General features: G+C 46.8%; 6 protein-coding genes across 6 annotated transcripts; 2 read left to right on the top strand and 4 right to left on the bottom strand.

Moving 5' to 3' along the window:
• Positions 1–159: 159 nt before the first annotated feature.
• Positions 160–1,408, bottom strand: N7455_009961 (uncharacterized protein; the record flags this gene model as incomplete). The annotated part of the gene is made up of 2 exons (XM_065606339.1): positions 160–825; positions 884–1,408. The coding sequence occupies 2 exons, from the start codon at positions 1,406–1,408 to the stop codon at positions 160–162; spliced, it is 1,191 nt and encodes a 396-aa protein (XP_065460302.1).
• Positions 1,409–1,934: 526 nt separating this feature from the next.
• N7455_009960 (metallophosphoesterase family protein) lies at positions 1,935–2,957 on the top strand (the record flags this gene model as incomplete). Its single annotated transcript, XM_065606338.1, has 1 exon — positions 1,935–2,957. The coding sequence occupies one exon, from the start codon at positions 1,935–1,937 to the stop codon at positions 2,955–2,957; it is 1,023 nt and encodes a 340-aa protein (XP_065460301.1).
• A 982-nt stretch (positions 2,958–3,939) lies between these two features.
• N7455_009959 (uncharacterized protein) lies at positions 3,940–4,296 on the bottom strand (the record flags this gene model as incomplete). Its single annotated transcript, XM_040957457.1, has 1 exon — positions 3,940–4,296. The coding sequence occupies one exon, from the start codon at positions 4,294–4,296 to the stop codon at positions 3,940–3,942; it is 357 nt and encodes a 118-aa protein (XP_040812146.1).
• A 2,322-nt stretch (positions 4,297–6,618) lies between these two features.
• On the bottom strand, positions 6,619–7,826 carry N7455_009958 (glycoside hydrolase family 75 protein; the record flags this gene model as incomplete). Its single annotated transcript, XM_040957406.2, has 6 exons — positions 6,619–6,692; positions 6,746–6,973; positions 7,026–7,174; positions 7,237–7,373; positions 7,428–7,493; positions 7,554–7,826. The coding sequence occupies 6 exons, from the start codon at positions 7,824–7,826 to the stop codon at positions 6,619–6,621; spliced, it is 927 nt and encodes a 308-aa protein (XP_040812098.2).
• A 1,102-nt stretch (positions 7,827–8,928) lies between these two features.
• Positions 8,929–9,816, top strand: N7455_009957 (mitochondrial 54S ribosomal protein bL33m). The gene is made up of 2 exons (XM_040957441.2): positions 8,929–9,065; positions 9,220–9,816. The coding sequence occupies exons 1-2, from the start codon at positions 9,053–9,055 to the stop codon at positions 9,387–9,389; spliced, it is 183 nt and encodes a 60-aa protein (XP_040812177.1). The 5' UTR covers positions 8,929–9,052; the 3' UTR covers positions 9,390–9,816.
• A 168-nt stretch (positions 9,817–9,984) lies between these two features.
• N7455_009956 (uncharacterized protein) lies at positions 9,985–14,194 on the bottom strand (the record flags this gene model as incomplete). The annotated part of the gene is made up of 6 exons (XM_065606337.1): positions 9,985–10,025; positions 10,080–11,646; positions 11,698–11,733; positions 11,798–12,518; positions 12,586–13,890; positions 13,968–14,194. 6 exons carry the CDS (start codon positions 14,192–14,194, stop codon positions 9,985–9,987), a joined length of 3,897 nt encoding a protein of 1,298 aa, XP_065460300.1.
• Between the last annotated feature and the right edge of the window lie 2,445 nt (positions 14,195–16,639).

The raw sequence follows: 16,639 nt of genomic DNA, 5'->3' as shown, positions 1-16,639 counted from the left end.
AGTGGTAGTAGAATGAGCTTATTGAACTGCTCTCGGAGTGATTTCTCTGAAATATCTGGATCCGTCTCGCTTGTTTCTAAAATGCCATCTGCCAAGTGCGGGCGACATGTCATCAATTGCTTTGCAATGGTCGAGACGAACTTTCTGGCGTTCGCACGGTCAGGTTCGCCCTTTTTTGAAGAAGAAACTAGCTCCAAGTTGCCCCTTATCTTCGAATGATTTCGCCATCGTTCGGGCGATAGTAGATTTTCCTGTCCCTGCCATGCCACTCAACCAGAAAATGCATTCGCTCTCTGGTGATTCGGCCCACGCTGAAATTCGCCGCTGAAGCTCTACCCTGGTATCTGGAAGACACATATCCTCATGTTGGTTCTCATATGCGTTGTAAAATGCCCCTTTCGCAATAGGGAGACTAAACTTCTGCACAAGAGCTCGGAGGTTCTTTGATATGTCATCCAATTGAGTCAGAATGTTTTCGGCTTCTTTGCCATGCTGTAGATGTTGATCTAACTGAACCCATTGGTGCAGCTTCCGCTCTTCCTCCTCAGTAGAAGATTGCAGCTGTGTGAGGCGTTGATTGGCAACTGCAGTGATACTGTTGAGTATACCCCTTCCCGTGCCAGAGCTTTGGACGGTCAGGATCTCTGCTGCATATTGGAGAATTGATCTGTAGATCTTGACAATTGCATCTCTTACCATGGCCTTTTCCCTATTGTTGTTGCGGTAAAAGCTTTTCTCAATATACGCACATCGGGCCAGGACATCAGCTAGGTACGCCGGAGAATCAAACACGGCATCTCGTCGGTCAGTGTAGTTTTTGGTCATCTGTATGTTAGAACAAAAATAAGCTTCGCTATCATATGTATTGATTTACATGACCTACAGTCAATCCAAGTGACACAACTGCCCATGCACTGGCGGCGTGACCAGTAGGATCAAATGACACTACTGCACTGATGATCTCCTTAAAAGACAGTGCAGCATCGATGATCTTCCCTGAGACCTTCCGGAGATCAATTTCTTCTCCCGTCGATCTCTTTATCTTAATGCCTCCTCGTAGATATTCCTCGTATTGTTCCTTCGTTTTCTGAATGACTTCGTTCACCAAGTCCGTCGTTCCCGGGTGATTCTCGCCATTCTGATTGGTTAGGGCAGAAATGTTTCCTTGCTGCAAAATCACTCGCACTTTCTTATCTAGCTGGTCAAAGGCAGCTTGCCATAGGTCTTCTGGCAACAAACGGTTCTCAGCCTGAGATTGAGCTGTGCTGGACTGGCTAGCGTGGGCTAGTGTTCGAGCGACAGGCGTATGGTCGGCATGGACATCAGGTTGACCAAGTTGAGCTTTTGCATTCTTGGGCTTCTTGGGCCTGTGAAGAACCCTGTCCTTGAAGCCTCTGAAGGAAAGCATCTTGAAGGTATTTCACCGTCACTTGTTGTTAAGGATGTGCTTGAGGAACGAAATTTCCATGAAAACCGGTGAGGGTTTCATTTTCGCTGACAAGAGTAGGCCTTCTCCCCTATAAATTGCCGCGGGGGCGGGTATGGTCATTGATGGCCGGCCAATTACAGACCAGCGAACACGTTAACTCCGTGCTTGTATTTATACGCATTCAGGCTCTCTGGCAATTACGCCGCCCTTCAGGGCTAGAAAAGGTTGTTCAACCTAATTTTTATTATGCTAGTATCCTAAAACTCAGATTTGTTTGACAACTTAAAAGCTAATAAGTACATGTGTAGCTATACTACAGAGTATACACGTCCATGGATGCCACAAGACGGCCCGTACCCAAAGCCACACTAGTCTTGATCGGGTTACTCTATAAACTGGAACCCCTGCTTAGCCGTATCGAACCTTCTCACCCACACAGCCCTGATCTCATTGTCTGTCTTCCCTTTCCCTCCAGATAACGATATGCTTCAAGTCTAAAAAAGAGATGCCTCCTACGAAATCTTCTGATAAAATATTTCCAATTACAACCTTCATCTCAGACCTGCCGGCCGACCTTATTCCGCAGTCTCTTTCACCATCTTCCGAAAATGACCCTGTCAGTGGACGCTTAGTCATTGTAGGCGATGTACACGGGATGAGAAAGTCCCTTGAAGCACTCCTTGACAAAGTCAACTTTGACAAAAGCAAAGGAGATCACCTCATACTAGTCGGCGACCTAGTCAATAAAGGACCTGATAGCTCTGGTGTTGTTGATCTAGCTATTAAGCTAGGCGCTAGCGCTGTGAGAGGCAACCACGAAAATGCAGTTCTCAATGCAGCCGCGCAAATCAACGCCACAAGCGATAATTTACTACGTTCTGAAGACTTGACTGGTAATCCGGCTGTACCTGAGAACCCCGCAGCTGATCTACCCGGGGATAATGTTCGCGATCTCGAGACCCCCGACAAATCAGCAGCTACTACAACTACCGGCGCTACGACATCGCATAGTACGGCATCGGTACTTTCGACGCGCCAGCTCGACTGGCTTGCCGCTTTACCTTTGATCTTGCGCGTCAAGTTACCGCATGTCCCAACATCCTCCCTGGGCGACACTCTAGTTGTTGTACATGCGGGCCTTGTTCCGGGTATCTCACTTGAAGACCAGGATCCCCATGCTGTAATGCATATACGGAGCGTCGTGTGTGGATCAGGCGATGAGGCTGGATTCCTACCGGCTGAGATTTCCGGAGAAGAAAGCTGGGTTATGGAATGGGACCGGTGGCAAGATGGCCTAGCATCCAAGACTACGGTGATATTCGGACATGATGCAAGACGTCGCTTGCAGCTAGGTAGATATGCGATTGGGCTAGATTCAGCTTGTCTATATGGCCATCAATTAAGTGCGGTTGTGATTGCAGTTTCCGACACGGGGATTGAGCATCAGGTTATTCAAGTCGAATCTGCCGATGCGTCTATAGTCCCAACGGTATCTGTAAATCAAGGGGACAAGACGATAGCTATGTAATAAATAATACATGATTTTATTTGCCCTGACTCCTCGCTGAAGCAAAATGCGGGCTAGAACAACTACATACCTCTATAGATACCCGTAGCTTGGCGTCTGCACAACCACCGAGACCTATGTTCTATAAAAAGGCAGATCAGTTACTCCATTTGGAATGTTATAAACAAGCCGCATACGGAGAACCAACTACAGTAAAACCCCGTTCTAACGAATCAATTGATATATGATGAAGAATTTGTTAAATCCAGGTGTTCGTAGAAGCCAGCTCCGATATTAATATACAAAAGATTTAGTGTTTCTGGAATACAATTTTATACCCTAAAAAAGTCCCTAAAACCATTCCGCTTCTACCCTCAATTGATTCCCTCACTTCTGCTAACATTTCATATAACTATATTAAACACACTAATTAACTACTCTCGTAGAGCCACTCGCTGGGGGGTTAGGATCGATCCTATTTTAATTTGCTTAAATTGGTCTACGGTCACGTAATTGACCAGCAAGACATTTAATTGGTTTATATGGACTCAAAATGACGTCACAGAACCTCAATATAGTTAATTTTGTATGGGAGAAATGATGAACGAGAAAAAATCGTTATTACTATGATAGATCAAATAAAGCACCGGTTTTAGTTCTTTAAACCCAGGTGCTGTTATATCCTCGTTCATTATAACGGGGGTTACTGTACAACATATGTACATGAGTTCATACCTGGAAAACAACCAGCATCAAAGTCGCAGTAGATAAATACACCAACTTCTATAAGTCTGCGCCTACGCATATTCGTGGATCTTTGCTGATAGATAGGCACCGAAAAGTTCTTTATTCTGGGCTCAAAGCCAATGACTCGTATTAGATATATATAAACTTTTTACTCGAGGATCTTAGCGTCGCCTTGACAGGCAACGATCGAGTATAAACACTTGATGAATTAAATAATGCTCGCTATTCCCAAAACAAAAGCCAAAATGCATAATTCTCAAGGCCAGAGAAGCAATTCCTTGCCTTGAGCCTTGAATCTTGAGACCATGAAGCCGGGGCTGCAATTTGCCTCCCAATCCTCCTCGGACACGAAATCCGCGTTGGAGAGACGGCGAGGCACCTGCTCTTCGCCTGATGATTCGGCCTCGGTGTCATTGCATGGACACGTTGAGGTTGTTCTGGCTCCTGGTGTGGTGCAAGGGCAAGGGCCCAGGGAGCGATTGCATGGGACACATTTGTAGTATGCGCGACTGCCGGCATCATTGGAGCCGGAGCTTGTGGATAGACGCACTCCGGGGAGTCCGCATTGTTCGCACTTCCAGCCGTGTGACGAGCGCTCGAGTTGGAGAGTCATGATGAAAGAGTATTGACCCTGGGTCATTGACTAAAGGCTTTGTATCAGTAACTGTCGGGATATACCAGGTAGGGAGTCTATAGTACTCACATGTAATAGTATTGTGGTGGAGGCGGGAGATGAGCGGAATAAGGTACCCGTAGACAATGACGTAGAAGGAGTATCTTGGAATTGAATTGTAGTGGCATCTCCCAAGTCCGGGGAAATATGCCTCCTTATAAAGAATTTGCGGGGGATGACCACGGGTAGATCGTTATAACGCCATTTGGAACAACTCCAACAACGCTGCCAGTATGATGTCGAATTTCTCGGCAATTACTTGGCGATCCTTATGAAATCACGTAAAATCATGTAAGATCGTGGCATTCTAGACTCATATTCGATCATAAAACGTAAGGAATGGCCGAATCAAGTTAGCATCTCCCCGACGCAAACCGAATTTTTATGTAATATCACGCAAATGGATCAAATGACCCCTGGAAACATTTACGTTTCCATTCCTTTGATAGGTCGATCTATTTAGAGAATTTGCAGAGTTTGCAGAATTTGCAAAAATTTGCAAAATGAAGTCATTGCCACATCAACGCGTGAGGTATTTATTATCCAATTGGCTACCCGGGCCGGGTCTCCCCCGCATTTTCGCCATTTCGAAATCTCAGGTGATCGCTCAGGTGACCCGGAACAAACCCAACAAACACCCACGCCTTCTCCAACCGTCACATGATTGGATGGCAACGGTATCCTCAACAATTTTCCCCTTACACCGTACTCCGGTACCTTGTCTATACATAGAACGGTCAAAGCACCATGGGCGAACTTGGCCACCTCATTGGGCTTATGACTCGGTGTACCCAATCCATTGTTGCCACTTGACTCATATTCAGCAATTGGTGCTGAAGATTGCGATTGATTTGTGACTCTATGCCTATGTACCTCAACTTCTTGCTCAACCCCTGATCAAAGGCAGTACCCACCTCAATTCACTAACCGGCCTTGCCTCGCCCCTGAACTTACATACGTTGAACCATGCGATCTCATTATCATCGTTATTAACAAAGAGTCTATTGCTTTTATACCAACCCCTTGATACACCCCCCTACGATCGAGATACTCAGTTCAAGGCACTTTACGTCGCATCATGTCGAAACCATTATTCCATCTTATCGTTTCTGAACAACAGGATCCGGGATTCCATGGGTGAAGACATGCTGAAGATACTGTTTGATGAAAACGGTGGTTCTCTGCTGCATTCCGCCATCCAGCGGCAGAAACCTAGGGAGGTTGCAGTACTCGGCCTGGGGAAAAGACTGGAAATAGCTATTGCAGAGGGGGCCACGATAGCAAGACGGCTCTCCTGCTAGCAATGCCCTAGAGTATTGGACAAGCACAAAGGTCTTGGTGGGGGAAAACTGGCGTTCAAGAGGCGACAAGCTTCATGAGTTGTTTTAGAGTTAAGCTAATAAGGCGTGCCTGTATATCACTTCTACGCCTTCCAAGGTTCTTTCTTCAGCACATGCAAACTAATCAAACAGATCACAGGTCATGCCCGCTTGATCTGATAAGCTGAGGACCTGGCCAGGTGGCGACTATGCTGATCGCTATCCTTTCTATCTTAGTTCATAGCTGTGGTGTGCATATACCAGATGACTAAGTAGTTCGAGTAAGATTATGACACTTATTGACCATCGCGTTCAAAAGGGTACATACGAGCTCTCTTCGCCACTAAATCCATAGGAATACAGTAGCTAGCGTAATGCATTCTTACATTAATTACCATCCTCTCGTTTCTTATTCTCTAAGCACTAGGTCCTGATGTTCTGTATCGACGATTTGATTTCAAGATCTCTGTCACTCTCTAGTTCTGGTCATCCTCAGAAGGGGCCCTGGTTTTGTCCTGGATCAGAGGTCGACGAACGCTGCTAACATCGGTTTAATCAGTACAAGGGGATTTATTATCGGCTCTGTCTGCATATTTGGGTGCTTCTCGCGCTCATCCTTTACTGTAACAATTATATGTTTGTAAAGTCTTGTTTTACACTTCATTGCTAAAATTTTCTAAGGCTCACTGGATGGATTGACTAAGCTTGGAACAGGAGATTCTAGTTGTACATTGCTAATAGGGGACTTATTCTTCGTTTTAATGCTATCCAGAGAAAGTTGAGCGAATCCAGCTGAATAGATTCCTAATTGAAATGACACCCTGATAGAGAAAATGTCGGCTGCGGCATCAAAATTCAGTACATATATATAGCTACATATATCTGCCATTTATACTATCGCTCCCCTGAATACAATTTAAAATACCGATCGAGATTTAATCGCTCAGATAGGGGCACACTTTCCACTCTTGCAGACCAGCTGACCAGAGCACTGACCGCCGTTCTTGCAAGAAGCACCTAGAAAGTTACTTAGTAACCGTGAAGAAAAATATAAGTCGAAGAATTCTTACCTTCACAGTGTCCCTCCCACTCGCAAGACTCAGTAGGACCGGAGCCACTGGCAGTTGTGGTAGTTGAAGGAGGAGAACCACTGTTACCTCCACCAGACAGCTTGAGGTTCTTCGCAAGAGCAGTCATGAGCTTGTCACCCATAGAGCGCAGGGTAGTGAAGTTGGTAACATAGTTCTTGGTGAGAGCGCTCTTGGGGAGCACGGCGTCGTCGCCAGTGAAAAGGATGTCTGGTTGGATTAGTAGCTGTTCAAAATCAAGACATGGATGCTCTAGACTTACAGGTTACATCGGCATCACCGTGGCCGCTGTTTCCGTTCAAGTCATCATTGGGGAAGCAGGTACGGGCCATCAACCACGAGGCCTCGCCGATAACCTGGGGGCTATCGCCATCGGAGTCTCCGTAGATGCCGTAGAACATCTTGCCATCACTATTTTCTAGGTTAGAACAGGAGGCTAGCTGGAATATCAACCAAAGGGAGGCAAAACATACCAGATGACAGCACCGATGTTGTTACCAGGAAGCTCCTTGGCGTACTTGGTTCCAAATCTGTCCGGAATCACAAAGAATGGCACTTCATATGCAGCCAGAGCACCGAAGTTGGTGTCGGGCAGACCATCGGGGTTTCCCTGCACCACTGTGTCAGCAATAACTTCTCAGACAAACAATAATAAACACCATACCTTGCACTTGTAGTCAAGACCGTCGCAGTCGACGTCCATGTCGGCGACCCAAACATAAGCCGCACCCTATCATCGATTGAATCAGCATGTGAATATTCCAATTAACCGGCTGGCAATAGTATCTACCTCGCTGAACTTGGTCCAGTCGCTGTGGATGGTAACCTTCTTTGCTCCCTTATCGCCATTGATGGGGTAGGTTGCACTCGGCACAGCAGTGCTAGCCTTTGCAGCAGCGCTCTGCAAAGCAGCAACGGGGATAGATGAGCCAGCAGCGAAGTAGCTTCCTGGGGGACCACCGTCTGGTTTGTTGAACTCGGGGCCTTTCACAGTTTGGGCAAGGCCGGAGGTGCCAAACAAGGCAAGGAGCGCAAAGGGAATTGAACGGCTGTAGGTCATCATGATTGCTGGTAGAAGCTTTGAGGGTTGTGAAAAAGATGATTCTTGCTTTTCGAGGCCGGGCAAGTCATCCTTTATCTGTTCTTCTGATCCCTGAAGGATTAAACAGTTAGCGAACTAGTAAATACTACCTCCGGAAACACCGGCGCTAGTTTCCATCAAATGCTTTTTTCCAACATCCTAGTTTATATTACCTTGTGAGCATTGGTTATGCAGTGGGTCCTTCAGGCGATCCTTCAGTTCTGCGAAAGGTGAGAAATACTAACCCAGAAGATCCAAAATGGTACGTTATTCAGCCACAATACCTATACTATTAGGCCACCAAAACGACCGAGCTGGTATCCCAAGATGGAAATCATCCCTGAACGATCAGGATAACTGCGGGGGAAGAGTTTCAGCTCTGGTGGTCCTTGCATAGCGTCACATCGGCGATGCTCTGATGTAAACGACAATCATGCAAAGCTAACCCAACCTTTCTTAGTTGCAGATACCCTAGGTACTAGCTCCAGGGCTACCGATATTGGTTATCAAGGTACTACTCCGGATTTAGAAAATGGTTAGACGAACTACCTAATCGGTAAATGCTTGGAATGAGAAACTCCTTGGGCGTAAAATAGATCACCACAAACCTGCATATGTATCCAGTTCGCATATTTAAGGAAAATCCACAACTTGAAAGGCAACCAACCAATGATCAATATGCTACCAATCTCACCTTGGCAGCGGGTAAAGCTTGTACTAGGTTGGCGAGTTCCACGAGGATAATCAACATGAATAGTTGGCCCGATAGACTACGGAGTACTCCGTATTCGTACGGACTATATACTGACCGAGACCAATTGACTATCTAGGACGAACCAACAGGGCGTGGTAAGGCCTGGCCCATCCATAGGTCCACGATGAAGGCATCTAGATAACCGTAGAAGATGGGAGATTTTATTGATCGTTATTAAAACTTGAATCATATGATGGTTGATAGACCCATTTATGCTTAGAAACTTGAAAATAATGAACAAACTCCAAAACTTAAACTTCGAAAGCACCTAAATCAGCTAAAGAAATGGCTATGGATCTGGTCAATCTGGTAAATTGACCGGGTGATCCCCATGGCCCAAAAAAAGAAATGACTAAGCACCATCATCCACGTGACCTCCGGGAAACAATCAACTCCGACCTCGAAATTGTTTTGGAGCGACAACTCGACCAAGCAACCCGAGACGCCGCCCAAGATGGCCAAGAAAGGTACGTGGAACGAGAGACACGAGTGTTGATTTGCATGATTCACCCGCCCTTTCATGCCGCAATTGGGGATGTGAAACGAGCGATGACAGCGAGAACCGAGAACCCCCGGATTCTTTTGCGGCCGATGGCTAACATCGTCTTTTCCTCGACACAGCGAAGTCCCGTACCATTGCCGTTCGGCTGATCTCCATGGCCATGACGGGTTACTACCGCACGATGATCCGGCCCCGTGTGCACCGTCCTCTCAGCATGATGAAGTACGACCCTGTCGTTAAGAAGCAGGTGCTTTTCCTTGAGGCGACCAAGGGTGGAAAGAACAAATAAGCTATTCGATTTTGGATCTGAGTTCTGCTCGGTTTTTGCAATTCGAGATATTCGCTTTCCAACCGCGATGACGACTTTGATCTCGATCTCTTTTCTTCCTCCAATCGAATTTCGCCTTTTGCGTTTCTTTGCAATCGATATCCCGATGCGCCAGACGATACCTCGGAATTTGTGCGGATCTAGGGGAATGCGATAAAGGTGTCAGGGAACGACCCCTGTGTGTACATTATTTTACTGGAGCCAATCGGGAAATTGTGATTTCCCCGGTTTCCCGGATCTTCTACGGTGAACCTCCTTTTGTTGGAGCATTGTGTTTGGCGTTAAGAGCAATACAGCTTTGGGTACCTCAATAAAACTAAAATAAACTTCCCACAACATTCCACTTCATCGCCTTCGCATGAGCCCTGCTTGGGGGCTCTTTTTGTCCATCTGTCCATGACAACAACAGATTTTTCTAAATCAATATTTGAATATCCATGGACTTGACGTGCACCTTGCTGTTGATAAAGTGAATATGGAGAATTTGCTCAACATCGTCAGAGTATAACAATAATGGAGAAATGACATTTCTCTCGGGGTAACCTCACGTTGAACTTCAGCCGGCATCTTGGCTGAAGCGCTGATTGTAGCTGTCTCCTTCTAACCATTAGCTAGGGACCAGCCACCTTGGAAAAGCATCAGGTGTCTTACCTCGAGTACGGCGCTTGCTCCGGCCTCGGATAGTGGTGGCTTGGCCGGCTGCGTTTCCCCTGCTGCTGCCTGAAGCCAAACCCTTCGGACTCAGTCGTCGCTCAGGGCCATCGGCTGCGTTTCGTGGTCTCTTCGGTGGCCTTGGGTTCGCGTTTGAAGGGTGGTAAGTCTTGTCCATTGAGCCCTGCTCAGACTTTCCCGCCAAAGCTTTGTTGGCAGGCTGCATCTCTGTAGTCGTTTCAATTGAAGTTTCTGACTGTGCCACAGACTGGCGAAGACGGCTGTAAGTCCGTTGCTGCGTTCTCTTTACTTCCTTACTTTCGGACTCTCTTCCAGAACTGTTGTCCGTTGCGTCTGACATTCGTCTAACTTTGCCAACCTCTGTCTGGGTGATAACACGCGTCCCCTCGAAGCTGACTACTTTACGCTTGGTGTTGGACTGTTCCTGCTTGGCAGATTTATCAACAAGCGAACTGTCAATCTTTTCAAGAGCCGACTGGGGTCCTCCACCTTTGCTGTCATCGGCGCTGAGAGTTTGTATCCCGACAGCAGTGTTAGGTTCATTGAGATCTCGACCCATTTTTAGGGGCTCAGCTGGAACCCTTTGGTGTTCTTGTGATTTCTTGGGGGCATCATCCGGCACCAACGCTCCTGGGAGATCTGGAGTTGACATAAAGAGCATTTCGAGCTCAGCTGGATCATTGAAAAGTGACAGACTATTGTCCCGTGAAAGTCTATCGTGCAGACTTGAAAACGGAACAATATGACCAGGGCCAGCAGGGAATTTGGGCAAAGAGTCGACACAATCACCATGTTTCAAAGCCTTTGGGGGGCTACAAATCTTTGCTGCTAGCGGTCCATCTGTCTTCTGCATGTTGCTAGCAGTCTTGAGAGCCCCCTGGATTGATTCATTTGTCTCCAAGAGATTGTCATGTTCACCTTCTCTTGGCTCTAGTGCAAGATTGCTGTCTTCAATTGCCTCTATATTCTCCGTGTCGTGAAGCTTAGTGCAAGACGTATCGCCGGTAATGAATGGCTGGGCAAGCGAGGGCTGAATGATGTCTTCCAGTTTCTGCCATGTTTGCTCGAAAGGCTCGTCAGGATGCACCTCGATCACCTTCGCAATCCCTTCTCTTATGGTCGCTTGCCAACTTTCAGCCTCCTGGGCCCGGCGGAGGAGTGAAATTATTTCAGCATGAGCTTCCTCCCCGACCTTCTCCAAAGCAGATGACCGTGATTTGAGTATGGAAAGGTTTTCTTTGATCGCTGCAAGTTCTTCATTCTTCTGAGCCGTCTCCCCCTCAAGCATCTCGACCCTATTTTCTGCTTCCTGTATTGCTTTCTCTTTCAGCGTCACAGACTCGGTCTTCAGCTCCAGGTCCGTTTCAAGCTCGATTGTCTTTCCTTTCGCCTGTTCAAGCTGTTCGAGTAGTCTCTCCTTTTCAGCTAAGAGCCCCGATTCGGAGCCCTTCAATACGTTTGTTTCAGCCTCATTGGCTTTGGCCTCGGTGATATATTTCAAGCAAGCAACATCCAGCTCCATGATCCGTTTCTGTGATTCTTGGAGCTGCGCTTATCAGTAGAGCACTTCAAGAAGATCACACTCCGCATCACTTACCATAGAAGCCTTTGCTAGTCGCTCATTCTCGGCTACCTTTTCAGCTTCGGTCTCCATGCTGTTAGTGAACCACTGTCTCATCAAGCACGATGGGACTTACCAAAGAGCTTTGCGTAGTTGCAAGCTCCGTCTGGAGGGTTTTGAAGTCTCTTTCTAGCTTCGCCTTTTCTGTCTCAAGGCCTTGGACTTGTTGTTCGAATTTCGCTCTCATCTCACCCTGCAATTTGATGCCTGCGGCGCCCAACTCTTCTCGGATTCTTTGTTCGAGCAATTGAAGATCACCCTGCAAGGCAGTCTTCTCAATTTCCAGCCGGGAATTTTGACTCTTGGACGCTTGTTCATTAGTAACACTTTCGGTCAACGCATGCTGAAGATGTTGATTCTCGGATGATTTGTTGGCAAGCTGCTTTCGAAGAGACTCAACCTCAATCGAGATTTCTTGCAGTTGAAGTTGCAATTGCGTATTTTCAGCAAACTTATTGGAAACCTCGATTTCCAAAACAGGATTTCCTGCTGGAATTCGAGCATCGGAAAGCTTCTGGCCGAACATTTCTAACCCCCGCACAAGGTCTGTTTCTGTTATTCCCACGGCCTTGATAGAAGCATCGAGATTGCCGAACATTGGCTCAACGGTCTGAAGCTGTTGCTGCAAATTTCCGTAGCAACCCTCACTGTTAGCAAGCTGTTTGAAAATTGGCGAGTGTGGACCGAAGTTGCCTTCTATCGCTTGAAGAGCTTCTTGGAGGGCTTGGAACATATTTTTGCTCATTCCCATGCTCCGGTCGACGTCGCTTGCGACCTGCCCAGCCAAGGAATTGAAACTAGAGTCATGATGAGTCTAGAGTCTAGAATCTATGTTGTTCTTTGTTACACTTGCACAGAACTTACCGAGATGTTGCCTCATGAACGCTGTTGGTGAAGTCTTGGACATTCATAGTCTCGGCAGAGCACTTTTCTTTCAATCCCTGAACGGAAGCGAGACAATGTTCAAGCGCCGGACTCAGTTTTGACAGGATATTATCCTGGGATTTGAAACAAGATGTGGTGAACAGCTCGCAGGCAGAGTCAAGTTTTTCGGCCATCTTGCGCTGGTCGTTTCTGACAAGGGCCAAGTATTGCGACTGGCTCTGGGACTCATTTTGGATGTAGGCTTCTAGAGTCGCGATTCGCTTTTTCTCGTTGGATAGCTGAGTCTTTATCAAATAGCCTCTTTTCTCCGAATGGTCCAAGGCTTCCCTTAAGCTTGCAACCGTTGCCTCGGAAATCGAAAGTCTCTCACGTTGATCTTGAATGGTTTCTGCACTATTCGAAACTTTCAACTTAATCTCGTCCAAACTGTGTTGGATCTCGTTTCTCTCTTTATCAAGAGACATGGTGGCTTCTTTCAATTCTTTGGCTTGCTCCCGAACTACGCCATATTCACGGCCGAGTTCGTTGAGAACACCTTTGAATGTGCCAAGTTTCGCCTTCCATTTTTCTATTTGGGCGCGTTGAGACCTTGACTCGGATGATGTTTTGGAGAGCTGTCCTTGACATTTCTTGAGCCGGTCCTGCAGATTAAGATTATCTTCCTTCAAGTCCATGTTCTCACTCGTGACTTGCCGTTGGATAACTGCAGCCACTTGCTCGCTTTCCTCTCGCTGCCTCATTCTCGTGATAAGAAGCTCGAATAGATCATCCTCGCTGAGCTGAACACCATTATTGCCACCAACAAGCGGTGCCTTCGGCTTGGAAGATGCTTCCTTCTCAGGAGGATGGCGTCGCTTTGAGGCCTGAAGCTGATTGTTTATAGGCTTGAGAGGTACACGAAAGCATGGGTACTCCGGAATCTCATGCCTCTCTTTGTGAGGCTGTTGTACCTGGGGCGGGCCTGGCAAGGCGGAATCAGCTTCACCTGTCTTGTCAATATCAGAAGCACGCTCTCGACTCGTGTCAACGGCCCTTCCTGCAGGGCCAATAGTCTCTCTGGGGGTACCAGCCCCAGTGGGCTCGTTCGGCCGAGGAACAATCACCGCCTTTTCTTGCCCGAAACCTGGTTTCACTAGATCTCCAGGTGTAGACCGACTACCGCTGTCTTTGTTGGGTTCAGCTGCTGTCGATAGCCGGCTTGGAGGCTGCGAAAACACAGATTGTCTCGCGGGGATTGGTGGCTTGGGGATTCCTTCCTTCCCAACGTTGCGAGGATTGAGTGGGCTGAAATCAAGATAACACGTTAGTCCGTTGTGAACGGCGGTGTTCATCTGCAAGGTCAGCCTGGGTCATATACATACGTGTCTGGCCTGGTCAGTTGATAATTGCGACCTGCGTCCTCTCCCATTGGTTCTCTTGAATATTGGGCATTATCAATTGCAGGATGGGGGATGGTAGATTGCTTGGTCAGGTTTCGCGAGTACGAGGGCTTGTGTGAGGCGGGCTTGCTGAAGGAGAAGTTTATAACATCAATGCCAGAACTCTCTGGGCGCTGCAGCAGCGGCCGGGGGGTTTCAGAGCTCTCCATGGTGAATGGCTGGGAGTGATGGAGGTGAAAAGGATAAAGAAATGGCATCGACATTGAGGAAGCCAGAGGGAAGGAGCTACCCCGTGACCGGGCCACCATCTCTACACCTACATCCCCAGAAGTCTTAATATTCCATGATTTTACCTAGGTGCATTGAAAATAAATAGTTTAAATTATGATAAGTAACGAAAAAAACCACGAAAAAACCAAGCACAGCTTTTCCAGACAGCAGGGACTGCAATTTTAGTCATTTGCTTGGTATAGCGCGAGGCTGAAGAGAAAGATCAAGTCCATTTTAACAAATAGGAGTGAATGTTCGGGTTGAATATTTCTCAGGCAAGCTGTTCTTGTTCATATTAGAAATGTATGGAGACATATTTGAGTACACTTGTACTTCTCTAGGGCACAATGCTGCATGAACATTATCCGGGAGTGTCCAAGTGAACTCCCCCAAGGCTATCCCAATTATGAGTTATGATTGTAAGGAATATGTTATTCTAATTCTCTCTTATTTTGTGTCTGTCTCGTGGAGAGCTGCAAAACAGATTTGAAAATGAGATGAGTCAATATGTCAACACCAAAAAGCCACGTAGATACGTAATTGTCATGAACTGATTCGATACATAATATTTATTAATCACAAATCCGTGCATATAGTAATCCAAATAGTATAAACAGCCCCATCCTAGGTCCAGATGTTCCTTGACAATCAAAATAGCAGGCCACAACCGCGTGTTGATCCCTTTGTATGTTTTACCCAACGCCTACAACATAGTTGACAAGGATCCACCATTCTATTTTATAAGCTTACCGTGGGCGCTCTCTAGGGGTTCTAGTTCCTGGGCTCCCATTTGACAAGGGGTTTAGAACCTTGCACCAGCTGACTGCGCCCACATGTCAAGTTTGGACCCATAACACCCAAACTAGTAGAGTCAAGATGTTTGACAAACATACCCGTACTGGGTCCTCCGTACGTGTTCAACATATCTGCGCCATAGTGGAGCGAATGCGAAACAAAGACCCGCCTAGAATTAATGCAAATGCGACCAAAAGTCCTTACATGTGAGGGATCAAAATCGAAAATAGAATATTCTTTAGACATTCCAGGGCCCTTCTATACAGTTCCCGAGACAATAATGCATTGCGGCCTAGGGTGCAGGGCGGTCTGTAACGTGGCGGCCACGAGAATTCGGGAGAAGTAGGGCATCTCACACGTGTGGCAAACTATGACCAGTCAATTGCATACTTCGGGGTTATCTCCTGGTTCCTTGGGCATATTCCAAATTGTAATTTCCAGTGGAAATGAGAGAACCTGGAAAGTGAGATCAAATTTTAAGTGGCACAGAGTCTCACAAAAAGAAGGTAGGGCGTAGGGCACACTGAATGCCTGAACAGTGATCTACATCGTACCGTACGATATAGCACTCAATCACATAGAAATGACCAATTCTCCCGATAATTCCCCAAAGAACCCTGTTTCAAATTGAATTTTGATCTCCGGGATGTTCGCCGAGGATGAGTATAATGGACAAGTCACTGAATTGAAAAAGTCTGTGCATTCTGTTAGCGGATATCATAGCCTCCGCTCAATCTAAGCGGGTCGAACTGGGCCGGCGCTATATGCCCTCTCTCTCTCTCTCCACCTAAAACTCACTTTTTAGAGCCCGATGTTCGGAGTGCGTGGGGGGTAATATGAATGTCATTATTGCTCAGCATTAGGCATTTCTACCTAGGTATGGTTATCGTCGATGTAAGAGATATAGATAACCGGGGAATATCAATATTTTTTTCACAAACCAACTAGTCTTGAAGAGTAGTAACACAGTGTAGATCACACGGCATCCAAGACCAGAATAAGCATAGGAAGCGGACCTAAAAAGCCCAATCCTTTCACTTCTCCCCCCTTTGCCCCCATTTTCTTGCGCGTCACGCGTGATTGGCCCAACTTACTGCCACTTCTTCCAGACCGCTCAACCCGCTTCATCCCCTTTCTTTCATCTTTGCTTCAACTTGACCAAAGTGGACAGGAATATCTTGGTATTGCCGTGTCATTTGACATATTTATTTCAACTATTTTCTACCCGTCTCCCACCCTTTTTTTGGGGCGGTGGTTCTTTATCCAAGTGTGTTTCGCGACTAAGCTCCCGGGCCCTCACCTTTTCTTGATATACATATCCTGCAGGCTTGGAACCCTAGGATCTTCTTTATTTTCGTTGGAAGAGTTCTGGTGGCCTTCTTATTTCATCTAGTCTTGTTTGTTTTCTCAAAAAATTGACATCTAGACCTGCATTCGATCATCTTCGACTCTTGAACCATTTGAGCCCCCCGCTCGGCCATTCTACCTTCGGAATTCAGTCACCTCTCATGGAAATTGCGATCTAAGCTCGATATTCGCCGAAAATCTGTCTCGATCCACTCGTGGTTTGCCCGACTACCGTTGCCGTG

This window comes from Penicillium solitum (assembly GCF_028829755.1).
Source record: "Penicillium solitum strain IBT 25940 chromosome Unknown utg000008l_segment0_segment0, whole genome shotgun sequence".
NCBI lineage: Eukaryota > Fungi > Ascomycota > Eurotiomycetes > Eurotiales > Aspergillaceae > Penicillium > Penicillium solitum.
The sequence above is the reverse complement of the archived record's forward strand: the minus strand, read 5'-3'. Positions and strand labels throughout refer to the sequence as shown.